This window comes from Anolis carolinensis, chromosome 4, assembly GCF_035594765.1.
Source record: "Anolis carolinensis isolate JA03-04 chromosome 4, rAnoCar3.1.pri, whole genome shotgun sequence".
NCBI classification, from domain to species: Eukaryota; Metazoa; Chordata; class Lepidosauria; order Squamata; family Dactyloidae; genus Anolis; species Anolis carolinensis.
Window position 1 is genome coordinate 67,352,821 of NC_085844.1, and position 26,341 is coordinate 67,379,161.

Here is a 26,341-nt window from a genome sequence, read left to right on the forward strand (position 1 = left end):
CCCCCCCCCCATAGTTTTTACTGAGGCAAAAAACTACCACCAGCAGACTTCGGCCTACTCACTCTAACAGGCTTGACACATACAGTCCCCATGACCTACTATACATCCGGGCACTATTTGGAGTGGGATGGACCATGGATGATGGACTTGAATATGGTAGTTGTAGTTCACCTGCCCCCACTGAACCCCACTGACCCTAGACCTAGACTAAACTTGGAACACAGGAAAACAATGCCTTTCTTAAATGACTTTCGCTGGCCACTTTCGTAGGCCACTGTGACCGCCAGGAAGGACGGACCTGGACCAAACTTGCCACACATAACCCCCATGACCCATTTTATGTCCTGGTTCCGTTTGGGATGATGGGCCACAGATTATGGGATTTCCAGTATTTTCAATAGTTTCAGCTCCCACAGATCACTGCCATGCCCACAAGTGACGGAACGAGACCAAACTTGGCAGACAGAGCTCCAATGACCCACTTTACGTCCTGGTGCAGTTTGGAGGAGGACAGACCAAGGATGATGGGACTTGCAGTACCTTCACTCACTTCCCGACATGACTACAACTGCCAGGAATAACAGAATTGAACCAAACTTGGCACACATAGCCCATATGACACAGTGTACATGCTGCTGCAGTTTGGGGTAAGACAGATCAAGGATTATGGGATTATGGCAGTACCTTCACCCGATTCACCTTCCACAGACCATTGGGACCCCCACAAATGACACAACTGGACCAAACGTGGAACAAAGATGCAATGTGGCCCACTTTACACCCTGGTGTGGTGTGGGGAAGGATGTACCATGGACTATGGAACTTGCAGTACCTTCACTAACTTCCTGAGACTGCCATGACCCACACCAATGACCGATCAACACCAAACTTGACACACAGAGCCCCAGTGACCCCTTCTACATCCTGGTGCAGTTTGGGGGACATGTACCATGGACAATGGGTACAGTATCTTCACTCACTTTCCGAGACCACTACCACCCCCACCAATGACTGATCAAGACCAAACTTGCCACATAGAGTCCCCATCACCTATTTTACACCCTGGCGATGTTTGGAGGGGGATGGACCAGGCACGATGGGACTTGCATATGGGAGTTGTAGTTCACTTTCACCCACTGATCTCAGCTGACATTAGATTTTGGAATACAGGAAAGCAATGCCTTTCTTAAATGACCCGGGCCCCCAAGCTAGTTTAATATAAAGGAAATCATTTTACAAAAATATTGTAGATAATGCGACCTTTATGGGACTTGAGCATCCATGGATTTGGATATCCATGGGTGACCCCGAAATCCAACACCAATGAATACCAAGATTCCATTGTAACATGAAATATCAATAATTATATTTGCAAAAGTAATGCCATCCCTATCTGTGATACATTTTTGAAATAGAATGTTTTCAGTCCCTCATTACTCAAAACCGTAATGAGTCATAAGTACCAATTCTATTTATAATGGCATACTTCCAAGCTCTATTCCTGGCAAAAGGACAGAAATGTTGAACTTGGTCCAGCTCTACACATCACACTACAGTGAAATACTTTTGAGTTTGCATTGCAAGAAAGCCTCTGACATGAAGTTAAGTCAAATGGTACTTCAAGGGAGAGGTATTTCTTTCTGAATACAGAAGGCTTAAGATAGCAGAGTCATATGTAAAGGGTTTCCATGGCCCGGAGAAGCATTTGCAAAGGCTCACAACAGCTTTTATGAATTTAGATGGGGAGGAAATGGTCCTCCCCACTTCCATGCCAAAAATGGAATTAAATCAGTTGTGACATGACCTTATCTCACAACATAGCAAGTTCACATACTCAGTTTTCAGTGACAATAAGAAACACATTTGGGATTTAAAGGAAAATTCCTATTTCAATCTGTCAGTTCATTCTAAACAGCTGAAGATGACATGGCAGCAAGAATGCTGTCAACAGGTACAGTATCGCAGCACTGGCAAAAATAAAATCAGCTGTGTAAAGTTGTCTAATAGTAGCTATTGTTGATGAGTTCATTGCTCCCAGAGTTCATTTTAAGCTTATAAATATCTATATTAGAACAGTAATAATGGTGGGGTTTTTTGGTCCTTCAATACTTTTGAGCAGGTGGTGGTGATTATTATTCTATTCAGAATCTCTGCTTTGGTTTAAGATATTCTTTTGCATGGTTTCGTTAATGTAATATTTATTCTGACAAATCCCTTTGCTCCCAACATACAATACTAGAGATCTAAGTAGATAGCTACCATCTTTTACCATAAATATTATGTTTTACTTCGCATGTGAAGGTCAGAATGTTCCATTCTGAACACTCAAAAGAGGATGCAGTTTCTCAATAATTATGTGTTCGCATAGTATGACACACACTTTCATTGTGGTAAACAACATTTATCTTGTCAGATAACAGATTCCAATATCATGCAAATGTATCAAGCATTTATAACAGAAAATGCCATTTTACTTGAATGAAAATGGTAGGGAAAACATTGGCATTTTCTTTCTTAGTGAATACTGTTATTTAGCATTCTGATTATTTATTTCCTCTATGAGCCTTTAGTATTTTGCTTCCATCACCTTTAAAAAAATCTTCTTGATCATTTTGTTTGGGGTTTTTTGCTGGTCATACAGCACATCCACTCTTCACTTAAATTTTCCTTTGATTTCTTAGATTTTTGTGGAAGAAATCCTCCTTTGTCCCCTCACTTCTGTAATCTCTTTGTCACTCCAGCCCTTGTCATTCCAGGTGATGGCCGACTGCCAGGATCCATGTCACCCTCTCCAATTCTTGTCATGGCAGGCCCCAGGTACAACATGGGTCCTGCTGGTCCCTTGTTGCTTGCAGTGATGTCATCTGGGATGCCAAAGAGATAAGAGAGGAGGAATCACCGTCATCTCTTGCCTTCCTTCTCCAATAGCGTTCTCACCTATGTCACTGTAAGCAATGAGCGACCTGTCTGCATGTGGCACCTGGAGACTGCTGCAACAAGGAGAATGGTGTGGAATGGAGTGCTATCCTATGTCTCAAGGCTGCCTGAACATCTCAGGACTAGCCCAACTATTTACATGGTCCCAAAGTCAGAAATTGCTTCAAATTCTACTCCAGAATTTGGAGCAACCTGCAACTGCAGTTAATGTGGGTCAAGGTCATGTTAAGCAACTTTAGCCTGTATTAAACCATATCTGTGCATAGTTTTGGACACCATGGAATCTTATTCAAGCACTCTTCATACTAAGTGGTCAGTATATGTGTGTCCTTAGCAGGGACCTTCTTCCTTTTCATTGAGCTTCAGGAAAGAGATAGTTTTGCAACCTGGAGTGGTGTCTATCCCAATCCCACTATTCTATTTTTGGTCCACCATTTTTTGTATGAAGTTTCTCTCAGTTATTCTATTCTTGCCTGTTCTCTCCTTTCCCCTCTTCTTATAATGGCATGCTATGAAACAAGAGCAAGGACAATCTGGCTGAGATCACAAGACGAAGTTCATCTTCTTGTCTTAGTTTTCACTACACTTAGGATTTAAAAGAAAATACCAATTTGTATTATCATGCTGTGATAACAACTCATAGTAACTCTTTTGTTGACAACTCAGATATGACTTGAGTGCTTCTTTTAACTTAGCCTCTGTCTCTATAAGTTTGTTATTGATTTCTATGAATAGTTTAATTCTATTTTCATGCTTTTTTTGTATATTTTTAATTTTAGCTGCTATGAGTCCCAGTGTTTGGGAGAAACCAGGATGTCAATAGAAGAGGAGTAGGAGTTTTTAAATGGTGTTTTAAAAACTATCCAGAAATTGGTAATACTGTATATAGACTATTAGAATAAATAAAATACCATAAAGTGTCTCTTCAAAGGATAATCAGGAGGGAGGTGTCTATAAAGATAATATTGTGACTGTTGTTTCAATTGCAGAGGACATTAGAGAAGGATGTGTAAATGTAGCTGATTTTTAACAAGAAGGCCTGTTATGACCCTGAAAGCCTCCATAATTATGCTACACGCTTGCCTAATGTTGCAGTGCTTTGGTTACTCAATAGTAATAAACCAGAAGCTGGTTAAAATCCATACTCTTTTTTTTTTTAAAAAAATGGAATGAATATTGCATTTGGAACAGTTTCCCTCCCACAAATTTACATCTGAGATGACATATAAAAGAACATTTATTTAGGGAGAGAAGTAGAAAAAAATAATGCAGCTGAAAATTGCTAGCAAATGTTCACTAAGGCATATTCAAAGGTATATGTTTGGAAAAAATATGTACAAAAATTTGTATGCATTTTCATGTGGTCTAAAAAGGTTTCTATAAAGTGTAAAACTGGGAGAGATTTAGTGGTGAAAATGAGACACCAAATGTAATAAGGCTTGGCTGATTCATGCATTCCTATTACTATATGGTGATCAAGGTTCATAATGTATTCCCAGAAATATGTCCTTAATGTGCACTTGGCATGTATTGTGTCTCAAATGTTCCAGTGCTAAGCTCTGATGGTAAAGAAGAGTATGTGGAGTTAATTCATCTGTACATTCACTTGTGTCAGATTTTGCTCAGATTAAATTTTTACTGTAATATAAAGCCCTCTGTCTGTTTATGTATTGACCTTGTGGACTGGAGAAAGGCAGGGGAAGTAGACATGGCTCATCAAAATGCTGATGAATATTCCCTGTTTATTGGTTTCTCAGAATTAGGCTCAAACATGTGTGTATTTTGTGTTAGTGACAGCTCTTTTTAAAATGTCTGAAATGCCCATAATTTCTCCTACATGAATACTATGCTACTCCAGCTGAAAAATCTGATTTCACTCTAGTTAAAACAATATAACAGTCACATTTTCTAAGTGATTTTCAGGGGGCATTCTCCTCCCTACTACAGTATTAACTAAAGTGTGTTTTGTAGACTTGCAACCTTGTCACATGACTGCCGGAGTCGCTCCACATCATTGGGAGGTGTGCTCTCCACACCCCACATCACCAGTAAAGGGTGATCCCATGGGAGTAAGTGTCAATTGTGCAGCTCCCTCCTCCCCATGGTTTCCTATAGGGAAGCCTCCCATGTTGCCGCAGTGGCGGCATATGCCATCTCTGCCCTACATCACCCATGGAGCCCTGCCGGCATTGTTTGATGAGAACTGATGGGCTCTGTGGTTGACTGGGGCATATACTGCCAATTTTAGCCCTTTGTGATGAGGTTCTTGGGGTCACAGCAGTGGAAATTACCATTAAAAGAGGCAAAAGGTTGGAATTAATACTGTGGTATTGAGAACAGGATTAGATCTTTTTCTTTATTTTTCTTCCTTGGTAAATAACACTATTTGTCAACTCCAAACTGATTATAGTAACAGGATCAGCACTAGTGAGGAGAAAAAGCAAAATCCCGTAATACGAGCATTCCAAATGTTTCTTATTTGAATGTACATTTTTTTCAGTTCCAATTTCAGAAACATTGCAATGCATGTTAATTGGAGAAAGAACGTTATATACACAACAAGGCTGAAACACCAGCAGCTAAAGAGTAAATTGTAAAAACTTTTAAAATGGCAGAAATGGACAAATTGGCAATGATGCTCAGGGAAAAAAATCAAAATGACTACAAAAGGGCAGGGATCATATTTGAACTTAATTTAAAAAGAGAAAGATGCTATGAGAAACAGAACTATGGACTGAGGGATTCAAATAAGTTTGAAGCAGGAATAATTAATTCTGCATTAGAAATATCTACAAACAATATTTAGCTAGAGGGTTCAGCTTAATGTTGTCATCTTGGAAGATATCTGTTATATGTGTTCAAAGTAGTAATGTCTCCTACCCAGAAAATAGGAAGCCAACAGAGAAGATGGGGAAGTGAGGGGAAACAATTGTACTACTGTATTATATTTTACAGTGAACAAAACATGTAATGCATGCAATACAATAATGGAAGAAAGCAAATAAAAAATGGAAAAAAAACATTTAAGAGGAAGTGTGATTGGCACGAAATATTCTAAAGATATTTTCCTTCAACTGAACAAGCTAAAGAAACAACCAAGCTACCTTCATATGTAAGATGTGTGCATGTTTCCCTTGTCAGAGAAATTCTTCTTTGAACCCTTGCAAAGGATTCAAAAAATTTATTCGTTTATTTCGGCATCCTGTTGCTAGAGTAAATGGCAACCTGTGGTGAAAAGTACTTTTCTTTTGTGGGTTGTGCTGCACTAGCCTCTGCATTTCCTGTTATTATAGGAAATACAATTTGATCATGATGGTAGTGACACTCTTTCCTCAGCTGGTGTAAATTGTTATTTTAATGCCCTTTTAAATGATATTATTGGAAGCTCCTGCAGTTAGAGGGAGAAAGCCTTGGAATGCAGAGATAGAACAGTTGGATAAAACTATTCACTGGTGGGCAGTTAATTTGATACAGGTCAAGAATCCCTTTTCTGGAAATCCCAAACCCTCCAAAATTGATTGTCTAGATTTTTTTTTTCTGTGTATCAGGAGCGACTTGAGAAACTGCAACTCGGAGAAGAAGGAAGGTGAAAGGAAACAGCGATAGGGGGAGATATGCCCAATAAAATGCACAATTCCAGAGGTTAGCCAGGAGAGACAAGGAACTATTTTTGAACAAGCAATGCATGGAAGTGGAAGAAGACAATGGGATAGGAAGGACAAGAGATCTCTTCCAGAAAATCAGAAACATCGGAGGCAAATTTCAGGCAAAAATGGGCATGATCAAAAACAAAGATGGCAGGGACCTAACAGAAGCTGGAGAGATCAAGAATAGGTGGTGAGAATATACAGAAGAGCAGTATAGGAAGGATAATAATATAGAGGATAGCTTTGACGGTGTGATGAGTTAATTAGAACCAGACATCCTGAGGAGTGAGGTTGAATGGGTCTTAAGAAGCATTGCTAACAACAAGGCAGCAGGAGACGACGGGATCCCAGCTGAACTGTTTAAAATCTTGGAAGGTGATGCTGTCAAGGTGATGCATGCCATATGCCAGCAAATATAGCAAACACAAGATTGGCCATCAGATTGGGAAAAATCAATTTATATCCCCATACCAAAAAAGGGAAACGCTAAAGAATGCTCAAACTTCCATACAGTGGCACTTATTTCCCATGCCAGTAAGATAATGCTCAAGATCCTGCAAGGCAGACTCCAGCAATACATGGAGCGAGAGTTGCCAGATGTCCAAGCTGGATTCAGAAAAGGCAGAAGAACGAGAGACCAAATTGCCAATATCCGCTGGATAATGGAGGAAGCCAGGGAGTTTCAGAAAAACATCTATTTCTGCTTTATTGACTATTCTAAAGCCTTCAACTGTATGGATCATAATAAACTATGGCATGTTCTTGGTGGTATGAGGATACCAAGTCAACTTGTCTGTCTCCTGAGAAATCTGTATAAAGACCAAGTAGCCACAGTAAGAACAGATCACGGAACAACAGACTGGTTCAAGATTGGGAAAGGAGTACGGCAGGACTGCATACTATCGCCCTACCTATTCAACTTGTACGCAGACACATCATGCAACATGCGGGGCTTGAGGAATCCAAGGCCGGAGTTAAAATTTCTGGAAGAAACATTAACAACCTTAGGTATGCAGATGATACCACTCTGATGGCTGAAAGCGAGGAGGAGCTGAGGAGCCTTATCACCAAGGTGAAAGAAGAATGTGCAAAAGCTGGGTTGCAGTTAAACGTCAAGAAAACCAAGATCATGGCAACTACACCTATTGATAACTGGCAAATAGAGGGAGAAAACATGGAGGCAGTGACAGACTTTCTACGTGCGAAGATCACTGCAGATGCAGACTGCAGCCAGGAAATCAGAAGACGTTTACTTCTTGGGAGGACAGCAATGGCCAACCTTGACAAAATAGTGAAGAGCAGAGACATCACACTGGCAACGAAGGTCCGCATAGTCAAAGCAATGATATTCCCCATAGTAACCTATGGATGCGAGAGCTGGACCGTAAGGAAGGCTGAGCGGAGGAAGATAGATGCTTTTGAACTCTGGTGCTGGAGGAAAATCCTGAGAGTGCCTTGGACCGCAAGAAGAGCCAACCAGTCCATCCTCCAGGAGATAATGCCCGGCTGCTCACTGGAGGGAAGGATATAAGAGGCAAAGCTGAAGTATTTTGGCCACATCATGAGGAGACAGGAAAGCTTGGAAAAGATCACAATGCTGGGGAAAATGGAAGGAAAAAGGAAGAGAGGCCGACCAAGGGCAAGATGTATGGACGGTTGACCTTGAAGGAACTGGGGGGCGGTGACGGCCAACAGGGAGCTCTGGCGTGGACTGATCCATGAGGTCACGAAGAGTTGGAGACGACTAAACGACTGAGCAGCAGCAAGACTCGGATCTTAGGTAAGATCTGGGTCTTGGCAGGTGTGGGCCCTGTGTGGATTAAGCCTGGGGACTGCGTCACGTGATCCCTGAGCCCAATCCACACAGCCATCTCAGTTTTTCGTGCTCCATGAGCCTGAAAAACTGAGAGGGCACCCACCACCTCCCCCAAACCCCAAAAGAACCCTTTAAAACTTTTTTTAAAAATTTACCTGGCCTCCTCGAACTTTCCTGGCATGAGCAAATGGAGATGTGGGGAGAGGATGAGGAGCCTTAGCCTGCTACATCTCCTGATGCATCATTTCCACACACCAGGAGGGTGTGAGGAGAATCATAATGGCAGCTGGATAAGTTTTTAAAGTTTCAAGGGTTGTTTTGGGGGGCTTCGGAGTGGCTGAATGCCATCCCATTTGGTATTGGGATGGCATGTAGCCAACCCCCCCCCCCCCCCCCCAAAAGAAAGTATGGGTTTTTTGGGTGGGAATGGGAACAGAAATGTGCACCATTGCGGGTTTTGAAAACCCATTTTGGCATGCATTTCTTGGATGTCTGGAAGTGCCCCTAGAAATTCTAGATAAATATTCTATCAGGAAAAATACCTAGCAATGTATTCATGATTTTTCACTTTCACAGTAGTCCTGTGCCCTCACCCCAGTAAATAGAAAGAGCTAACTACATAGCTATATTTTTGCCTATTTAAAGGCTGGCACTGAATTTCACTACAGTTGCTAGCATATTGTCAATGCTCTCCCACAGTAACTGATCTGTATTTGATTACAACCAGTGGCAACAAAAAGTAGGCCAGAGATAAAAGAGTTGCTAACTGTTCCTAAATAATTGAGTGGGCTTGTATGTGACAACAAGATGTCTTGTGTAAAATATGCATTCATTTACTATGTATTAGTGATGTCTATCTTCCTGGTCTTATTATTTATTTATTCGTTTACAAAGACTTCCTATTTATAGGCTTTAAAAACATGTGGTGTTGTTCTCCATAAAAATCACTAAGGATGTGCTTTCACCAGATTAGGGAATTTTGCCTAAACCCAATGACATAGATTCAAAATATTACATAGTTGTAGATCTGCACTTTTTCCATCCATCAATATGTCCTTCCATCAATTCCATAGGACTGCAGACTGAAATGAAAGTTGATCTGAGAGTAGCTAATTTTTATATTGTTTTGCTTTCAATTGAATGCATAAAACACAAGGCAGGATGTGTTGTCTGCCAGATTTTAAACTCATAGTAATTCCTTGTGTAAGGTCAGGCTGTAAGTTTCAAATGATTTTAGGATAATCTATTAGGCTTCATAACTTTTGGGAGCTTTAAAATGTGAATTTCTTCAGTTTCAGTCAAACTATCGGATCATATATGTTTTAAAAAGCATTGTACACATCTCCTCTGAGTGTTCAGCTAGGACTCTGGAGTTTTACACCACTTTGACTGCCATGACACAATGCTGTGTAATTCTGGAACTTGTAGGTAGAAGTACTATTTGGCAGAGAAGACTGAAGACCTTGTAAAACTGTACTTTCCATGATTCCATAGCACTGAACCATAGCAGTTAGTGTGTGGAAATGCCTTAATTCTGTAGTATAGTTGCATCCAAAGTTGTTTTCGTTAATCACTGTCAAGTCAAATTTGAGTTATGCAGCCCTGCCAATGAAAGGATTATTCCCTGGGTCGAATGCAATCTGTAAATTACCATAGTTACTCAAATCTACTGCACCATCAAATCTAATGCGCACTTCAATTTTCAAAATCCTGAAACCAAAAAAGCATTTGCAGTGACAAAAGTGTGCTCTTTGTAATTTGGCCAAAAAAGTGCACATTTCAGCTGCTGCACACTTAGAATTTCTTCTTTTAAAAAAGGTGTTAGATCACCAAAACTTCCAGCAATGGGAAAAAAACATTGCTGTAGCATGAATCCACTTGGTTCATTGTTATGGAATCATGGGGGCTGTAGTTTTACAAGGTCTTGAGCCTTCTCTGCCAAGGAATGCTGGTGGTTCACCAAACTTCAAATCCCAGTATTGCATAGCATTGAACCATAGCAATTAAACTAGAGATGAGGCGCCTTAAATTAGAGATCCTGAAGCAGCTTCCCCTTTTGCTTTGGCTCAACACTAAGATTACCGATGCGAATCGAATGTGCACCCTAATTTTGGCAGGGTAATTTAGCAAAAAAAAAAAAAGTGAGTATTACATTCGAGTAAATAGGGTATATGTGACCTGTGAGCCACATGTTTTTCACACCAGAAGCATGGACATCACCTTTCAGTTACAGTCTTTTAGTCAAAATCCTGTTTTATGCCTAGTATATGTTGGCATAATTTGCAGTGGCAATATTGCAGCAGCAAGAGTTTAAAAAAAAAAAAAGCAACAGTAATTCCACATTGCAAAGAAATGATGACAGATTCTTCATGGGTGTTACTGAGAAATGAAGGCTGCTAACTGCAGAAGACTGTTTCTTTGGTGCTGCCCTTCTGAAAAGTAACAAGCTCCCTGGGAATGATAGCTTGCAAAATTGCTTATTCCCTGGCAGAGACAATTTTGCAACTCACCCTTGTCAAAGCTGTTTTTGCTGTAAGAACTCCCTTGAAGCCCAACATTGAAGAAATAGAATATGTGAAGCTAGCAGCCCCTTTCTCCCATTAACGGCCACAATGTTTTCTTTGTGTAACAATGAAACCCAGAGAAAGTGCAAAATGCATAATAAACATGAACTAATTACTGTATATTTAAAGTTGGAGCCAGCATGGAATAAAGCTTTGAGTGTTGGACTAGTACTCCAGAAGACTAGTGCTCAAATCCATGCTTAGCCATGAAAAATCCATGATAAGTTTGCGTTATTATAGCTATGAATTGGAAATAATTTCAAGGTGCACAAGAACCTATTGGAAGTTGCCATCTGATTTTATGTGATATGATATAAAAACTAAATTACTATAACATATTAAAGGTAGGGAATCGAAGTGTATCCTCTAGGGCTCTGTCCATAAATTGGGCTACTTTTACAACAAATGTTCAAACCACACACCACCCTTGTCAAAATTTGTTACCAGATTTTTTGTAAAAATATTTTCACATTTTGCCTAGCACATAGTTCAAGAGCAAACATCTGAGCTCAAGTACATAGTTTTCTGCTTCTTGTTATTATGGCTTTATATGTTAAAGTGCAAAGAAGCAATAATATCGTATACCTTTTGGTGAAGAATAAGTGGTAAATCAAATTATAGAACAATTATTATTATTATTATTATTATTATTATTATTATTATTATTATTATTATTTATATCCCATTTTATCTCCCCCGAAGGGGACTCAAAGCAACTTATCATAAAAGCATCAGCATAGGGGCCGGGCTGTGGCGCAGCTGTTGAGCAGCTGCCTTAAATCACTCTGACCATGAGGTCATGAGTTCGAGGCCAGCCCGTGGCGGGGTGAGCACCCGTCAATTAAAAATAAAAAATAGCCCCTGCTCGTTGCTGACCTAGCAACCCGAAAGATAGTTGCATCTATCAAGTAGGAAATAAGGTACCACTTATAAAGTGGGGAGGCAAGATTAACTAATTTACGACTTGGAATGAGGAAGTGCCGTCAGTGTGGATAATGAAGCAGCTGCTCCCCCCTGTGGCCAGAATCGAACATCCCCTCAGGACAAGGTTAACTTGCCTCTGCGTGTGTCTCTCAGTCTCTGTTTGATGTGTTTATGGGCATTGAATGTTTGCCCTATGTGTGTTATAATGTGATCCGCCCTGAGTCCCCTTCGGGGTGAGAAGGGCGGAATATAAATACTGTAAATAAATAAATAAATAAATAAATAAATAACCATTTCAAATATACAAACATTAAAACAGGACTAAATATAAATAGTATTAAAAATTCCCAGTTAAAATCATTAAAACAAATTGATTTTAAACACCTTCATCTTTAAAAACCTGCCTGAATAAAAAGGTTTTAGCCTGCCACCTGAAAGACAGCAGGGAGGGGGCCATTCTGGCTTCCCTGGGCAGGGAGTTGCACAGTTGAGGTACAGCCAATGAGAAGACCCTCTCTCTCGTTCCTACCAACCGACCTTGAGATGGAGGTGGGACCGAGAGAAGGGCCTCTCCTGAAGATCTCAGAGCCCAGGCAGATTTGTACAAGAGGATGCAGTCAGCCAAATAGCCTGGATCCAAACTGTCTAGGGCTTTAAAGGTCATAACCAGCACTTTGAATTGTGTCCAGAAACAGACTAGCAGCCAGTGGAGCTGCTGCAACAAGGGGATTGTCCACTCCCTGTATCCAGCCTTAGTTAGCAACCTGGCTGCAGCTTTTTGGGCCAGCTGAAGTTTCCAAGCACTCTACAGAGGCGGCCCCATGTAGAGCACATTACAGTAATCCAGACAGGATGTAACTAAGGCATTTACCACCATGTCCGGATCTGGCTTCTGAAGGAACAGGTTCAGTTGGCGTACAAATTTTAATTGTGCAAAGGCCCTCCTGGCCACCACCGATATCTGGGCCTCCAGGTTCAGTGCCGAGTCCAGAAGGACCCCCAAATTGTGAACCTGTGTCTTCAGGGGGAGCATAACCCCACCCAGCACAGGTTAAATCCCTATTCCTTGGTCTGCTTTCCAACTGACCAGGAGTACCTCTTGTCTTGTCTGGATTAAGTTCCAATTTGTTTGCCCTCATCCATTCCATTACTGATGACAGGCACTGGTTTAGGGTCAGGACAGTTTCCTTGCCATTAGGTAGAAAGGAGTAGTAGAGCTGGGTGTCATCCGCATATAGGTGGCACCGTAGTCCAAAACTCCAGATGACCTCTCCCAGGGATTTCATGTATATGTTAAACAGTATGGGGGACAAGATGGAACCTTGAGGGACCCCATAGGTCAATGGCTGAGGATTCGAACAGGAGTCCCCCAGCACTACCTTCTGCGTTCGGCCCTCCAGGAAGGACTGGAGCCACTGTAAGACAGTGCCTCCCAGTCCCATCCTGGCGAGATGACCCAGAAGAATCCCATGGTCAATGGTATTGAAAGCTGCTGAGAGATCCAGGAGAACCAACAGAGACACACTCTCCTGGTCTGGCTCTCTTCGTAGGACTATGTGAATGCAGCCTTGTAAAATTGAATTCCTATAGAGCCGTGACTGCACATCTAATTTTTTTTATATTATGAAAATTGTTGAATCAATCTTCATATTACATTGTACAACCTCAGTCATCTGTTTTCAAATTCACCTATTTCTTATATCATCTATTCCTAAAAATTACACTAATTCCTGAAGTTTTCTGGAATGCATTTCTTAATGCTATTAAAATAAGTAGGCCTAGACTGTGTCTGCAGCACTCAAAATATTTTTAAATAATTTTCTCGGGATCTGGGCCTGATACAGCATAAGAGCATCCCCAAACTTCTTTGAGGTCCAGATGAATGGATGTAGGTATCTATCCAATCTATACATCCGCTTCCACTGTTTTGCCAACCAAAAGTAGCTCCCTGGCAGAACCTTGTTGCTGGTGAAGTCATTTCTGGTGAGGTCACAACGGGGCACCTGTTCATGTGATCATCAGAAATTGCATTGCCAGCAAGTTTCTGATGGGGACCTACTTCCAACTGATGATACAGTAGTGGGTCTCTTTGATGTGTGAACATTATTTTTTCCCCAAATCCAGCCAGAACCAGCTGTACAACCTCAAAAACTCCAGGATCACTCCAAAGTTTTCTGGATAACTTGTGGTTCTCCTTATGCCGGATTAACATCCGGAAGCAATGCTTCTGCTGCAAAGCTAGTCATATGTCTTGTGGACTGCTTGCAGACATTACAATGTGATTTGGCCCTTGTTTAGTCAAAAGGGACAGAAACTAGGTAAAAAGATGTGGAAGAATAGTGAGGCATATTAATGAAGAATGAAGAAAAGTGAATAAAATTGTTATGCAATGACAAGGAATTTACTATTGTGAAATCATTATTCATTGAAAGTCTAGGTGTTCACTTTTTGCTATCTTTCCTGGAAATCTGCTATGTTGTCATATTATTTTCAAGAGATAAACCTGTAGAGTGAAGTTACTGCTACTGGAAGAGGACAGTGATATCTGCTTTCATGATTCCCATTTCAGTTGGACAAAAGCCTGGTCTGTTGAAAAGTTTCTCAACTCATTTATATGCTGTTAGGGGCAGGACTAGCATTTGAATGTGTAGCTGAAGTCATTAGCACTCTTCAAATGGCTTGTTGAACCAACTGTGAATGCTGAATGGAGGGATACCAAATAGCAATCTTGTCAGTAATAACAAACCTACTAAAGGAAAAATAGGAATGATTTTTAATTGACAAGACTTGTATGTGGATCAGGTGTTTGCTTGTTTGTCTGCTTGGATGTTTAGAATATTTGTATACTGAATCTCAAGGTGGAGCCTCCACATGAAAAAAGACATTAAAACAATAAACTACAACATGGACTTAATTAAAACATAAACATAAAATGTGTAAAATGTTAATAACAGTAAAATCACTCTATAAAGGACATTCAATTGAAAGAAGCCAGGAATAAGCAGGATTTAAGACCTATTTAGAACCAGTTTTTGGAGGGCAGCCAGGCTCATTTCTTTGGGTGGCACAAACTCTCTTTCAATTGGACCAACTTAATAGATGCTGCAGGAGGGTATGTGTCTCATGTTTTCTGTTTTGCATAGGCTTGGTTCACATGAGTATTAGGCAGTCTTTCAATAACCAAATTTAAAGCAATGTATGTGATAAATTAACCACCAAAATAGCTTGGTAATAATGCTGTGAGTACTGTGCGTATTGGTCAACTGTAGATTTTCTTCAGTGCAGCTTTCTTGGTAATACTTCCAGTTGTATACACTCAATTTTATTTAATAATTTCTGGGGCAGGGCTTTGTATTACAAGATATTTTGCTTTCCTAATATAGTTTTTTTTTTCCCCCCGTTACCTTGATGCATTGTGTCTGTATTGTGTTGTGGCTATAATGTTGTGGCTGTAAATACAGTAGAGTCTCACTTATCCAACATAAATGGGTTGGCAGAACATTGGATAAGCGAAAATGTTGGATAATAAGGAGGGATAAAGGAAAAACCTATTAAACGTCAAATTACGTTATGATTTTACAAATGAAGCACCAAAACATCATGTTTTATAACAAATCGACAGAAAAAGCAGTTCAATACACAGTAACAATATGTAGTAATTACTGTATTTATGAATTTAGCACCAAAACATTGCAATGTATTGAAAACATTGACTTCTAAAAAATTGACTACAAATAAAGATAGAATTGCATGGAATGAACTTACAGTAATAATATTGTTGGAAGTTAAATCCATAAAAAGTTCAGTCCTGTGAAGAATTTCTCCTTGCCTGCCTAGAGAAACAGCTATTGATCCGGGTGGGAGGTAGACTGCATTGCATAATACAGAATGTTGGGTGAGTGAAGTTTGGATAAGCGTGACTCTACAGTATTGGAATTATAACTAATTCCTATTTTAAAAGTACAAAGCTGTGAACAAAAGAGAAGATAATATTGTTAAAGCAAATATCAGAATAAACAAAGGCAGAGCTGTTGTTGTTTACTGCCATCAAGTTGACAGGACTTATGAATACCCTATGAATGAGAGACTTCAGAGTCACTTTATCATCAGCAGACTTGGTCAGATTTTGAAAACCCAGTGCCATGGCTTCCTTAACTGAGTCTATCCATCTAGAACAGGGGTCCTCAAACGTTTTAAGCAGAGGGCTGGTTCACAATCCCTTAGACCAGGGGTCCCCAAACTAAGGCCCGGGGGCCGGATGCGGCCCTCCGACGTCATTTACCTGGCCCCCGCCCTCAGTTTTATAATATAATATATTGTATATACATATAATATTGATAATAATATTATAATGTAATACAACATAACACTAATAATAATACCATATAATAATATTTATTATATGTTCTATATTACATATAATATTACTAATAATATTACAGTATAGTGGTATAGTTCAATATAGTAATATATAATGCTAATATTGTGCTATGCTAATAATATAATATATTGTATGTACAGTAGAGTCTCACTTATCCAACACTTGCTTATCCAACGTTCTGGATTATCCAACGCATTTTTGTAGTCAATGTTTTCAATATATCATGATATTTTGGTGCTAAATTCATAAATACAGTAATTACTACATAGCATTACTGCGTATTGAACTACTTTTTCTGCCAAATTTGTTGTCTAACATGATGTTTTGGTGCTTCATTTGTAAAATCATAACCTAATTTGATGTTTAATAGGCTTTTCCTTAATGCCTCCTTAATATCCAACATATTCGCTTATCCAACATTCTGTCGGCCCGTTTATGTTGGATAAGTGAGACTCTACTGTACATATAATTTGTAAGCCACTCTGAGTCCCCTTTGGGGTCAGAAGGGTGTGATACAAATGTAGTAAATAAATGCAGTAAATAAATAAATAATAAATAAATAAATTTTAGACTTAGGCTCGCCCAAAGTCTGAAATGACTTGAAGGCACACAACAACAACAACAACAATCCTAATTAACTTGACTATCTCATTGGCCAGAAGCAGGACCACACTTCCCATTGAAATCCTGATCAATGTATGTTGGTTAAAATTATTTTTATTTTTAAATATTGTATTGTTCTTTCATTTTTGTTGTTATTGTTGTTGTTTTTGCACTACAAATAAGACATGTGCAGTGTGCATCGGAATTGGTTTTTTTTTTTTTACAAATGATAATCTGGCCCCTCAACAGTCTGAAGGATTGTGGACCAGCCCTCGGCTTAAAAAGTTTGGGGACCCCTGCCTTAGACTGTTGGGGAGGTGAACTATAGTTTGGAAAAAGCATAAATTCCTATGCACACTGCACATGAAAGAACAATACAATATGTAAAATGAAGACCAATTTTAACCAACATAAACTTTTTATTGGTGGCGGGGTATAAAAATAAAATTATTATTATTATTATTATTATTATTATTATTATTATTATTATTATTATTATGAGATAGTCAAGTTAATTAGGATTGTTGTTGTGTGCCTTCAAGTTGTTTCAGATTTAGAGTGACCCTAAGTCACACATTTAGGGTGGGAGGCGGGTAGTAAATGCGCTTGGAGGGCTGCACCCGGCCCTCGGGCCTTATTTTGGCCTGAATCAAATTGCATCATTAGCCACTGCGCTAGTCAGAGTTGTTCTGTGCTTGAGTTTTGAACCAAACAATCAAACTAAACATATTCCTTTTTAAGTTGCAAGCAGCCAAGGTCTGCGGCAGTTAGTTCTTTTGCTGCTCTGTTTTAACTGCATTGGGGGGGGGGGGGGGGGAGTGTCACAAAATTATGTTGAGGGAAAAGAGTCAAAACTTTCCAGCACTAAGCAACCTTGCTTTCATTATCCTCGCTGTACCCATAGGCTTCCTTCATCCTGCTACCACAGCCTAAGCTAGTATAATTAAGACAACATAGATACAAACAAGAGTTCCTGACAGAGATAAATTCATTTTATTTCATGTAGATTCATTTTCCTGCATCTCTTTCACACACACAAACAATAATGTCATGGAGGTTAAAAGCAAGAAAGCTATACAAGAAGCAAGTGGTAGCCCCTGTTTTGTAGCTCTGTCCCAACTTGGAGTCAGGGGTCCCCTGTATTACATCCTAGTGGCTATACATTACGTGGGTTTCTGTAAATTATAAGATACTTGTTTTAAGAACGAGAATGAATATAATTCCCTTAATTTTTCTTGCAGATTTTCAGAAGATGTTGGCTAGTTTTCAAGAAAGCTTCTAGTAAAGGACCCAGAAGGCTAGAAAAATTTCCAGATGAGAAGGCAGCATATTTCAGAAATTTTCACAAGGTAGGACATACTGTCTGTGAATATGGACTGTACGTTGTCAGTCACAAAGTTAAATAACAGGATATTATCTTTTATTTATTTTTGAAGTTGTTAGAGTTGACAGTAACACTACTTAATGATGTCATTAGAGGCTCAGTGAGATCCATCATTTCAAAACACAAGAGTATGCTTTCTTCCTTTGTTTTTACATGTATATTTGCTATGGGCGTGTTAATATAATGTTTTGAAGATATTTGGAAAAAGATTAATCCCTGTAATCCCTGCCAATTACCGAATAATCAATATGAAATTTAAAATGAAGATGCATTTCTTTGAAGAGATTGCTAGACTTAGCATCTATTTGAGACTGCAAGGATTTGAAATATTTGTATGTAAAAGCCATAGTTTAGATTAGAACATTTATTATGCAACTTCTGGTGTTCAATACATTATTACATGTTATTTCAGTGGAACTTTTCCTTCCACTCATATCTCACAAAGCACCTGTAATTGACTTGGATGCCTATGGAGCAATCTTGACCCTACATTTATTGCTATCTGTTTATGGCTATGAAAGAACACTTGGCATTTTCAGTACTACTTATTTGTACTCAGCTGCAACAGGGTAATTTAGTTCCTACAAACCAATATTCAAAAGAATATACTGAGTACTGATCTTGCTAGGCTTAAGCACCTCAAATTACAGGTAGAGGGTTTCACATTTGATTCTTTCCCATTAAAGTAGATTCATTTTGTATCAGAGCTAGGCTGAGCTTCTCCATGTTGTAGCTGTGGAAAGGAAAAATGAGGGTATTGCCCTTCCAAATAAGAATCCCCCCCCCTCGAACTAATTTGTTTTATTTATGCTGTGTTAATTGGTTAATTTTCCTGACCCTTTTCTTTGGATGCCCAAAGTATATACCCTAAAATGTCAATGAAAAAATTATTTTTTTTGTGGCAGGGGTAGAGATAATTTCAATGGGGGCAGAGATCTTATTGCCTTTATTTTGTCTACCCCTCTAGGGTTTTTTTGTTTTGTTTTACAAAATTCAGAAGTTTATCTTCTAAAAGAAACCATTCAGCATCATCCACCAGAGCATCAGCCACTTCTCCATTTGAATGGATTTCAGCATATCATTATATTCATTCTTATTACAACTTCCTATAAGTAATTTCCTAGATCCTGAGATATAAGTACGAGTATAGATATGGGGACCAACACATTATCCACTTCCTATAGTTGGATCACGGACTGTCCAACAAAAATAGTAGTTCATGTTTTTCCTGGTCATTATTTTTAAGATAGTGGACATAAAGCACATGGGCATGGGTATAATTTAACATTTGGTATTGTTCTCAACCCACCTATATCTTGTTTCCATATTAATGTATTCTCCAAAGATCCGAAAGGTCTCAGTGGACAATGTCATTATTTTCTGCCTGAATATAGGGGCTTCCTTGACAGGACAAATGAGAACATTACTGGCATTATTAGTAGTGATAACTGGTAAAGATAAAGGTTTCGCCCTGACATTAAGTCTAGTCATGTCTGACTCTGGGGGTTGGTGCTCATCTCCATTTCTAAGCCAAAGAGCTGGCGTTGTCCATAGACACCTCCTAGGTCATGTGGCCGGCATGACTGCATGGAGCGCCATTACCTTTCCGCTTGAGTGATACCTATTGGTCTACTCACATTTGAATGTTTTCAAACTGCTAGGTTGGCAGAATCTGAGGGGAACAGCAGGAGCTCACCCCACTCCCCAGATTCAAACTGCTGACCTTTTGATCAGCAAGTTCAGCAGCACAGCAGTTTAACCCGCTGTGTCAACAGGGGCTCCATTATTAGTGATAGAGAACTTATATTGCAAAGAAGCTTTTGGAGGAAAAAGAAGTAATTCTGCTTTTGCCATATTTTTAGGCAAAGATGAAGTATCCATGCTGAGATAGCTAAAAGCCGTGCTGTAATAAAATGTTCAGTATCAGAAAAATGCTTTAGGGTGGAAACATATAGTTGAGTTTCATCAGTATAAGGATGATATTCGGAAACTGTAAGAATAAATAAGATAATCCAGAGATAGGATATAAAGAAAAGCAACAAAGGGTCCAGTACAAAATGCTGAGGAACATGAAATGAGAGAAGATAATATGGTGATGTAAAATCTTCAGCCACATGAAATGACTGGCTTGGGAGATGACAGGTGACCCAGCTGAGGATTGGATCAATAATCTCTGTGTCATGAAGAAAATTCAACAGAAGGGATAACTGAGTCCATGATGCAAGGAGAAATCTGGAATAAGGACTGGATCTGAGCCTTTTCACATAATCAAAATAAAATTATAATTATAATTGTAAGGGCTATCTCCACAAAGTGCAAAGAACATCATCCATATTAAATAGATCCATCATAGAAATACCAGGAAGTTGAGCCAAAGTACATGAACCCCACATTTCAAACTTCCAAGGGAGAAGACAACAGTGAAATGGGAGAATAAGTAGGAAGATAATATGAAGTGAAGGCTTCTTAAAAATTAAAGAAACAGTAGCATATTTAATTCAGGCCTCAAGTATAGTAGCCATTTAATGCATTTAAACAAGTACTGAAGAAAGTACTCATAGGCATTTAATGACTTTTTTCACATGCTGTTGTGAGAGTTTCTTGTTTGATTGTAGCAGCAAGCTAGCTTTAAAGTTCATTAAATAGTGTAGATGGAGTTGCAGAAGGAAATGATAAGTCAATAGAAAGGGACATAGTAATAATGTGGAGAAAAGAATAGAGAAGGACAGGGACAACGGTACCAGTAATTTAAAAAGTGAATCAGGGCAGGATTAAGACAACAGGTAACAGAATTTGAAGACCTCAGTGGTTTCATCTAGCAAAATGGTGTGGGAATAGAAAAATGAGAAGAAACAGATACTTGGTAAGCTGGAAATGAAGACAGTCCAGAAACAGCAAGATTTGAATTGATAGTTTCAATTTTAGTATTTAAAAAGTGTGTGAAATTTAGAATAAAGGAGAAAAGTGGTACAGACGCTAGGAAAGATAATTAAGAATAGAGAATACTATGGATGTTGTGCATTAGAGTGAATCAATGATATATAGTATTTCTGATTGGCTAGAATAATTGAACAAACGAGATAAGAAAGAATGAATTTAAAATGAATCCTTTTGTGATCTTGCATAGATGTTAAACTAAGTGATATCAGGAACAGTGATATCAAATATAAGGAGCAAGCCAGGGCTGAGGTTTGGTAGCAAGGACCATACATGTTGACAAAGGGGGGAAATGATCAAGAATTAAGTTTTAAAAAATAAGACAAATGAAATGCAGCGGATAAAAAACAAGGTGAAAGCAAGGTGTGGGGATTGCAGCAACTAAAACATGAGTCCTAGAAGGCAACCCCCTGCCCACACCTTCCAGTGTTCTCAATCTGTTGATCCCCAGATGTTTTGGCTTCCAACTCCTAGAAATCCTAACAGCTGGTAAACTGGTTGGCCAAAACACCTGGGGACCCACAGGTTGAAAACCACTGCACCAACCCTTCCAATAAAACTCAAGAAGTATCTCTAAAAGATGTTTGTCTGTTTACAGATTTGTTAGGAATGGGGGGTGTTATTGATATCACTATTTCTACCCCAGATTCTACAATAACATTGTCCAACTCAGTGCTAAGTGCTTCATTATTTATGAATCAGTGAATCAGGGCAACTAGGACATCTTCTAAAGAACTTCATGGAGAAGAAGTGGTGATAAGAAAACCACTCATGTTTTTCTTATGATCAGGAAGCTAGAAAACAATGGATTCTTGTTTAGAACATGAAGATTTCATCAATTCTATTTGCTACCTAATAAAGTTTTAAAATATGTGCACATAATCTAGCCTTACCTTTAAATGGTCATAGATGAAATAGGGACTCAAGATAGTCTTTGTGTGCAATATTACAGCACTTGAGATCTATAAGCCTGCTCTCCACGTGTTTTGGGAGCAATATAATGATAAGAATGAAGTGACTAAAATGATAATGACAACAGCAGGAGCAATAGTACACCTCGTTCTGTACCATCAAGCACAGTTTGGACTTCTGAGGTTTTAAAAGTAAAGAACACACAGTGAATCTAATGGCAAGTATTTAAAACTGTGAGATGTTTAAAAAGTTGTTTGCGATATGCTACATATAAGTGGGAAAATTCCACAGAACTTGGGTGATATCTTGGGAATTCCTGAACTGACCCTTTAAGTTCTGGGTTTGTTGCATTAATTAATTAATTTAACACATTGCATGTGCTAGTCTTTTTGTGGTTATTTTCAAACTTAATAAATATTTGATAAGTTGGTTCTAAGAATGTTCTTTTACAATAAATAAAAATAAACGTATGTTATGGCAACTCTTCTAAAATCTGGGGAAGGGGGTGGATAGATCTCTGCAAAATCACAGTTGCAGATGGAAAAGTTATTAAAACTGCATTAAGGTTGAAAATGGATCTTCACACACTGATAATATATTCAAAACAAATGTATCCCTTATGACAATTAACCTAACAGAATTTTCACATCACCAACCAATAAATCTCATTTAATTTAAAAGCAGATTAAAAAAAAACATTGGAATGACTTTCACTAAAAGATACCATTACTGGCAATTAAAGCTGGAGTTACCTCAAACAAATTGGATCTTAAACTCATCAAATATTGTTCCCAGTTGCATCTTCCAAATATCAAGCTTAATTGTGTTTCTGTCTCAGGAGGTCTTGAGGAATGTTTAGAGTAATTGATCAATACAAAGTTTAACCACAAATAGTTACAAAGCATGATAGGTTTCATAGACATGAAGTGCATTAAAATGGAAGCTCTATTTGTGACATGATGTTTTTGGTTGACCAACCGAGCATGAAACCAGCCATGTGGAAATCCCATATGCTCTTGAGGCATTCACTTTGGACTTATTGTCAAATGTGACTCACCACTGTCTTTCCTATACTGTATTAATTCATCATAATTGGCCATTGGAAATTCTTCTTATGTTTATAATACAGTCTTGTGGTAAACTATAGGTCTCAGATGTATGTTTTGCTCATGGTTTGCTTAAGGAACATGTACAATATGGTAGTTTGAAAAATAGTTGAATACTAAGAATAAAGACATTTTCATTAACTGACTGAGAGTTGAAAATGTGCCTTTACTTTGTGATTTATTTTTCTGTTCATTGTGTTGGCATCCCTCTTTTTCATCAGTTTGTGCCAAGGGTGACTAACAGAAATTACAGATGCAATAAATGTAATATAATAATAATAATAATAATAATAATAATAATAATAATAATAAGTATTATTATTTTAAAAATAAAAAAAGAATCAGAGAAGACGGCTTGTTCACAATATTTAAACATTGTCTTATAAGCCAAAAGTATTATGGAACATATAAACTGAATTTGAGAAAAGGCAATAAATGCATATTCATGAACAAAAATTTTCAGGGCCTGGGAGGCAGTCAGTGAAAAAACCCTTACTCCCATTCCTCGCAACTGTACTTACCATATTGCTCATAACAGCCAGGAGGTCCTATTTGCAGTACCACACTATGCCAATAGCCACATCCTCCATGACAGTCTAGGGTAGACCAAAAGTAAAGGTAAAGGTTTCCTCTGATGTTAAGTCCCGTCGTGACCGACTCTGGGGTTGGTGCTCATCTCCATTTCTAAGCTGAAGAGCCAGCGTTGTCCATAGACACCTCCAAGGTCATGTGGCCGGCATGACTGCATGGAGCGCCGCTACCTTCCCACCGGAGCGGTACCTCTTGATCTACTCACATTTGCATGTTTTCGAACGGCTAGGTTGGCAGGCGCTGGGGCTAACAGCGGGTGCTCATTCCGCTCCCAGGATTTGAACCTGGGACCTTTTGGTCCGCAGATTCAGCAGCTCAGCGCTTTAACACACACTGTGCCACCAGGGGCCCCGAGTAGACAAAAAAATCAAATCAGTTAATGTGGATTATCTGTTTGGATAATCTGGATTATATGGCAGTGTAGAAGGGGCCTCAGGTAGGATTCTCTCTACTCATTAAGGTTTTTTTTTGGTCTACCCAAAAAAAAAAAACCCTTAATGAGTAGAGAGAATCCTACCTGAGGCCCCTTCTACACTGCCATATAATCCAGATTCTGGGCACAGAATCCAATTCTGCCCCATATTCCCAGGCCTCTCCCATGTGGAGGGCAGCCAACCAATCTCTTCTCCCCACTGTTGCAGTAAGGCGGAAAAATTGCATTGCAACAGAATTTCTACTGCAATCTGAGGCCCCTTCTACACTGCCATATAACCCAGATTATCAAATCAGATGGTCCAGTTTCATCCACATTTACCCACTGCTGTGCAGAGAAAATAGGAGTGCATTAAAGAGCATACACTTTTCTTTATGTCAGTAAAAGTGATATACTATTGCTTTAATGGAATCATCGATGAGAAAGAGAGTATAAAAATCTCATTTTGTGCATTATTATATCAGTCTCATCACATTTTTGATAATAAGAGCCACTAGAGAAAATTAAGGACATCTGAATAATTTTACTGCATTTAAAATTACTAAATAACAGTTTTATGAGATGTTTGTAAACTGTATAGTGGAGCGCCATCTATAAACACTTTACTTCTTTGAACTTCTGAAACAGAACTAAGGATCTACAATTATATTATGAACTTACCTTTTTTACTGTGCCAGGAGAGAATAACCTCAACTCTGCTGGCAGTCTTCTTTACGGATTAGGCAGAAATTCATCCAATTTTGGCTGCATTACTGCAGCGTGTTTCAATAGACAAAGTGAAATAACTTGGCTTCATGAAAGTTTCTCCCTTGTTTCTCACAAGAGCTTCCCAACATGAATAATTTGTCCTGATGAAATTGACTGGCAGTCCCTACATGTATAAACTGGAATGCTTTATGCATTTTCTAAAGTAAGTAACAGAATTGTTCATGAAAAGGGGGATTAAAATGCATTGCTTCATATGGTTTTAACTATGCCCGAAGCAGACAAGTTCTATTTGTATGGTTTTACTAATCTTTATCATTGTGTAGTTATGAAAAAACATTCATAGGAACAAAGGGGGTGCCATGAGAAGAAAATTCTGTGATACCAGGTCAGAGGAGAAGAATGTAGAAGAGAAAGTAACCTGGAAATTTTTCAGTAGATAAATTGGAAAAGGGCTGTTAAAAACACACATACCAGGTTCTTATTGTATTATTGTATTAAATCAAATATAAAAATCCCCCTTATTATCTTGAGATTCATATCTTCGGCGCTTGGCTTTCTATGTATTAATATATTTCTGTATAAGTAAAATGGAATAGTGGTTTGAGTAACTTTGGAGATCAGGATTCACATTTCCAGTCAGCCATAAAACCCACATAGAAAACAAACAAATCTGAACAAATCTGCCACAAAAAAACCATGTGATACAGTCACCTTAGGGTTGCCATGAGCTGAGAGAGGAGCCTCCAAGAGTCCCAGAAGCCTTCCACCTCAGAGTGGGGCCTACTATCGCCTCAGTGTCTGCAAAAGAGGCGCTGGAGGCCTACTAAGGCAGGAATGAAGGGGTAGGAGGAAATGGCCATATAAGGAGGTACGAGCAGGCCAGGTACACAGCCGATGGGTTATCACATGGTTTCCCTGAAATCATGTGTTTTGAGAGAAACGAAAGTAATGAAGAAATGTAATACTGCACCACAAATATGCACCAATGGTTTGATATGTGGGCGGTCGTAAACTGAACCCACTGAATTGTATAAATAGACACTCGACCCTGTCTGCGGGGTTCTCCCTTTTCAGCATCTAGTTGTGCGTGGGATGAACCTCTGCAGCTGCAGGAACTCTAGTAAACTGCTTTCTTTGGAAGAAAAAGAAAAAACCTCCAGTTGTCTGTCTCCTACTTCCACTGCGTCCGCACAAGACACACGACAAGCTGAGAAAAGGGGAAGTCTGGCTTCCGCTACATTTTCTGGTGACCCCGACGTGATTCCACAATAAGACGGGCCAGGAGATCGGAGACGGATCCCGTTGGCGGGACGGTCCCAACTCGGCGGTGGGGGCCAGAGGCAACTACCGTGAGACGAGAAGGGGCCCCTGAATATTGTAAGACCGGCTGCGGTACTT

The 26,341-nt window shown here is 39.1% G+C and overlaps 1 protein-coding gene across 2 annotated transcripts in view; it reads left to right on the forward strand.

Moving 5' to 3' along the window:
• dok6 (docking protein 6) overlaps nt 1-26,341 on the forward strand; it is a 274,202-nt gene that overhangs the window by 103,863 nt on the left and 143,998 nt on the right. For both annotated transcript variants that reach the window (XM_003219723.4, XM_062980575.1), the window contains exon 2: nt 18,114-18,221. In XM_003219723.4, the coding sequence (XP_003219771.1) occupies nt 18,114-18,221 (108 nt within the window). The remainder of the gene's footprint in view (nt 1-18,113; nt 18,222-26,341) is intronic.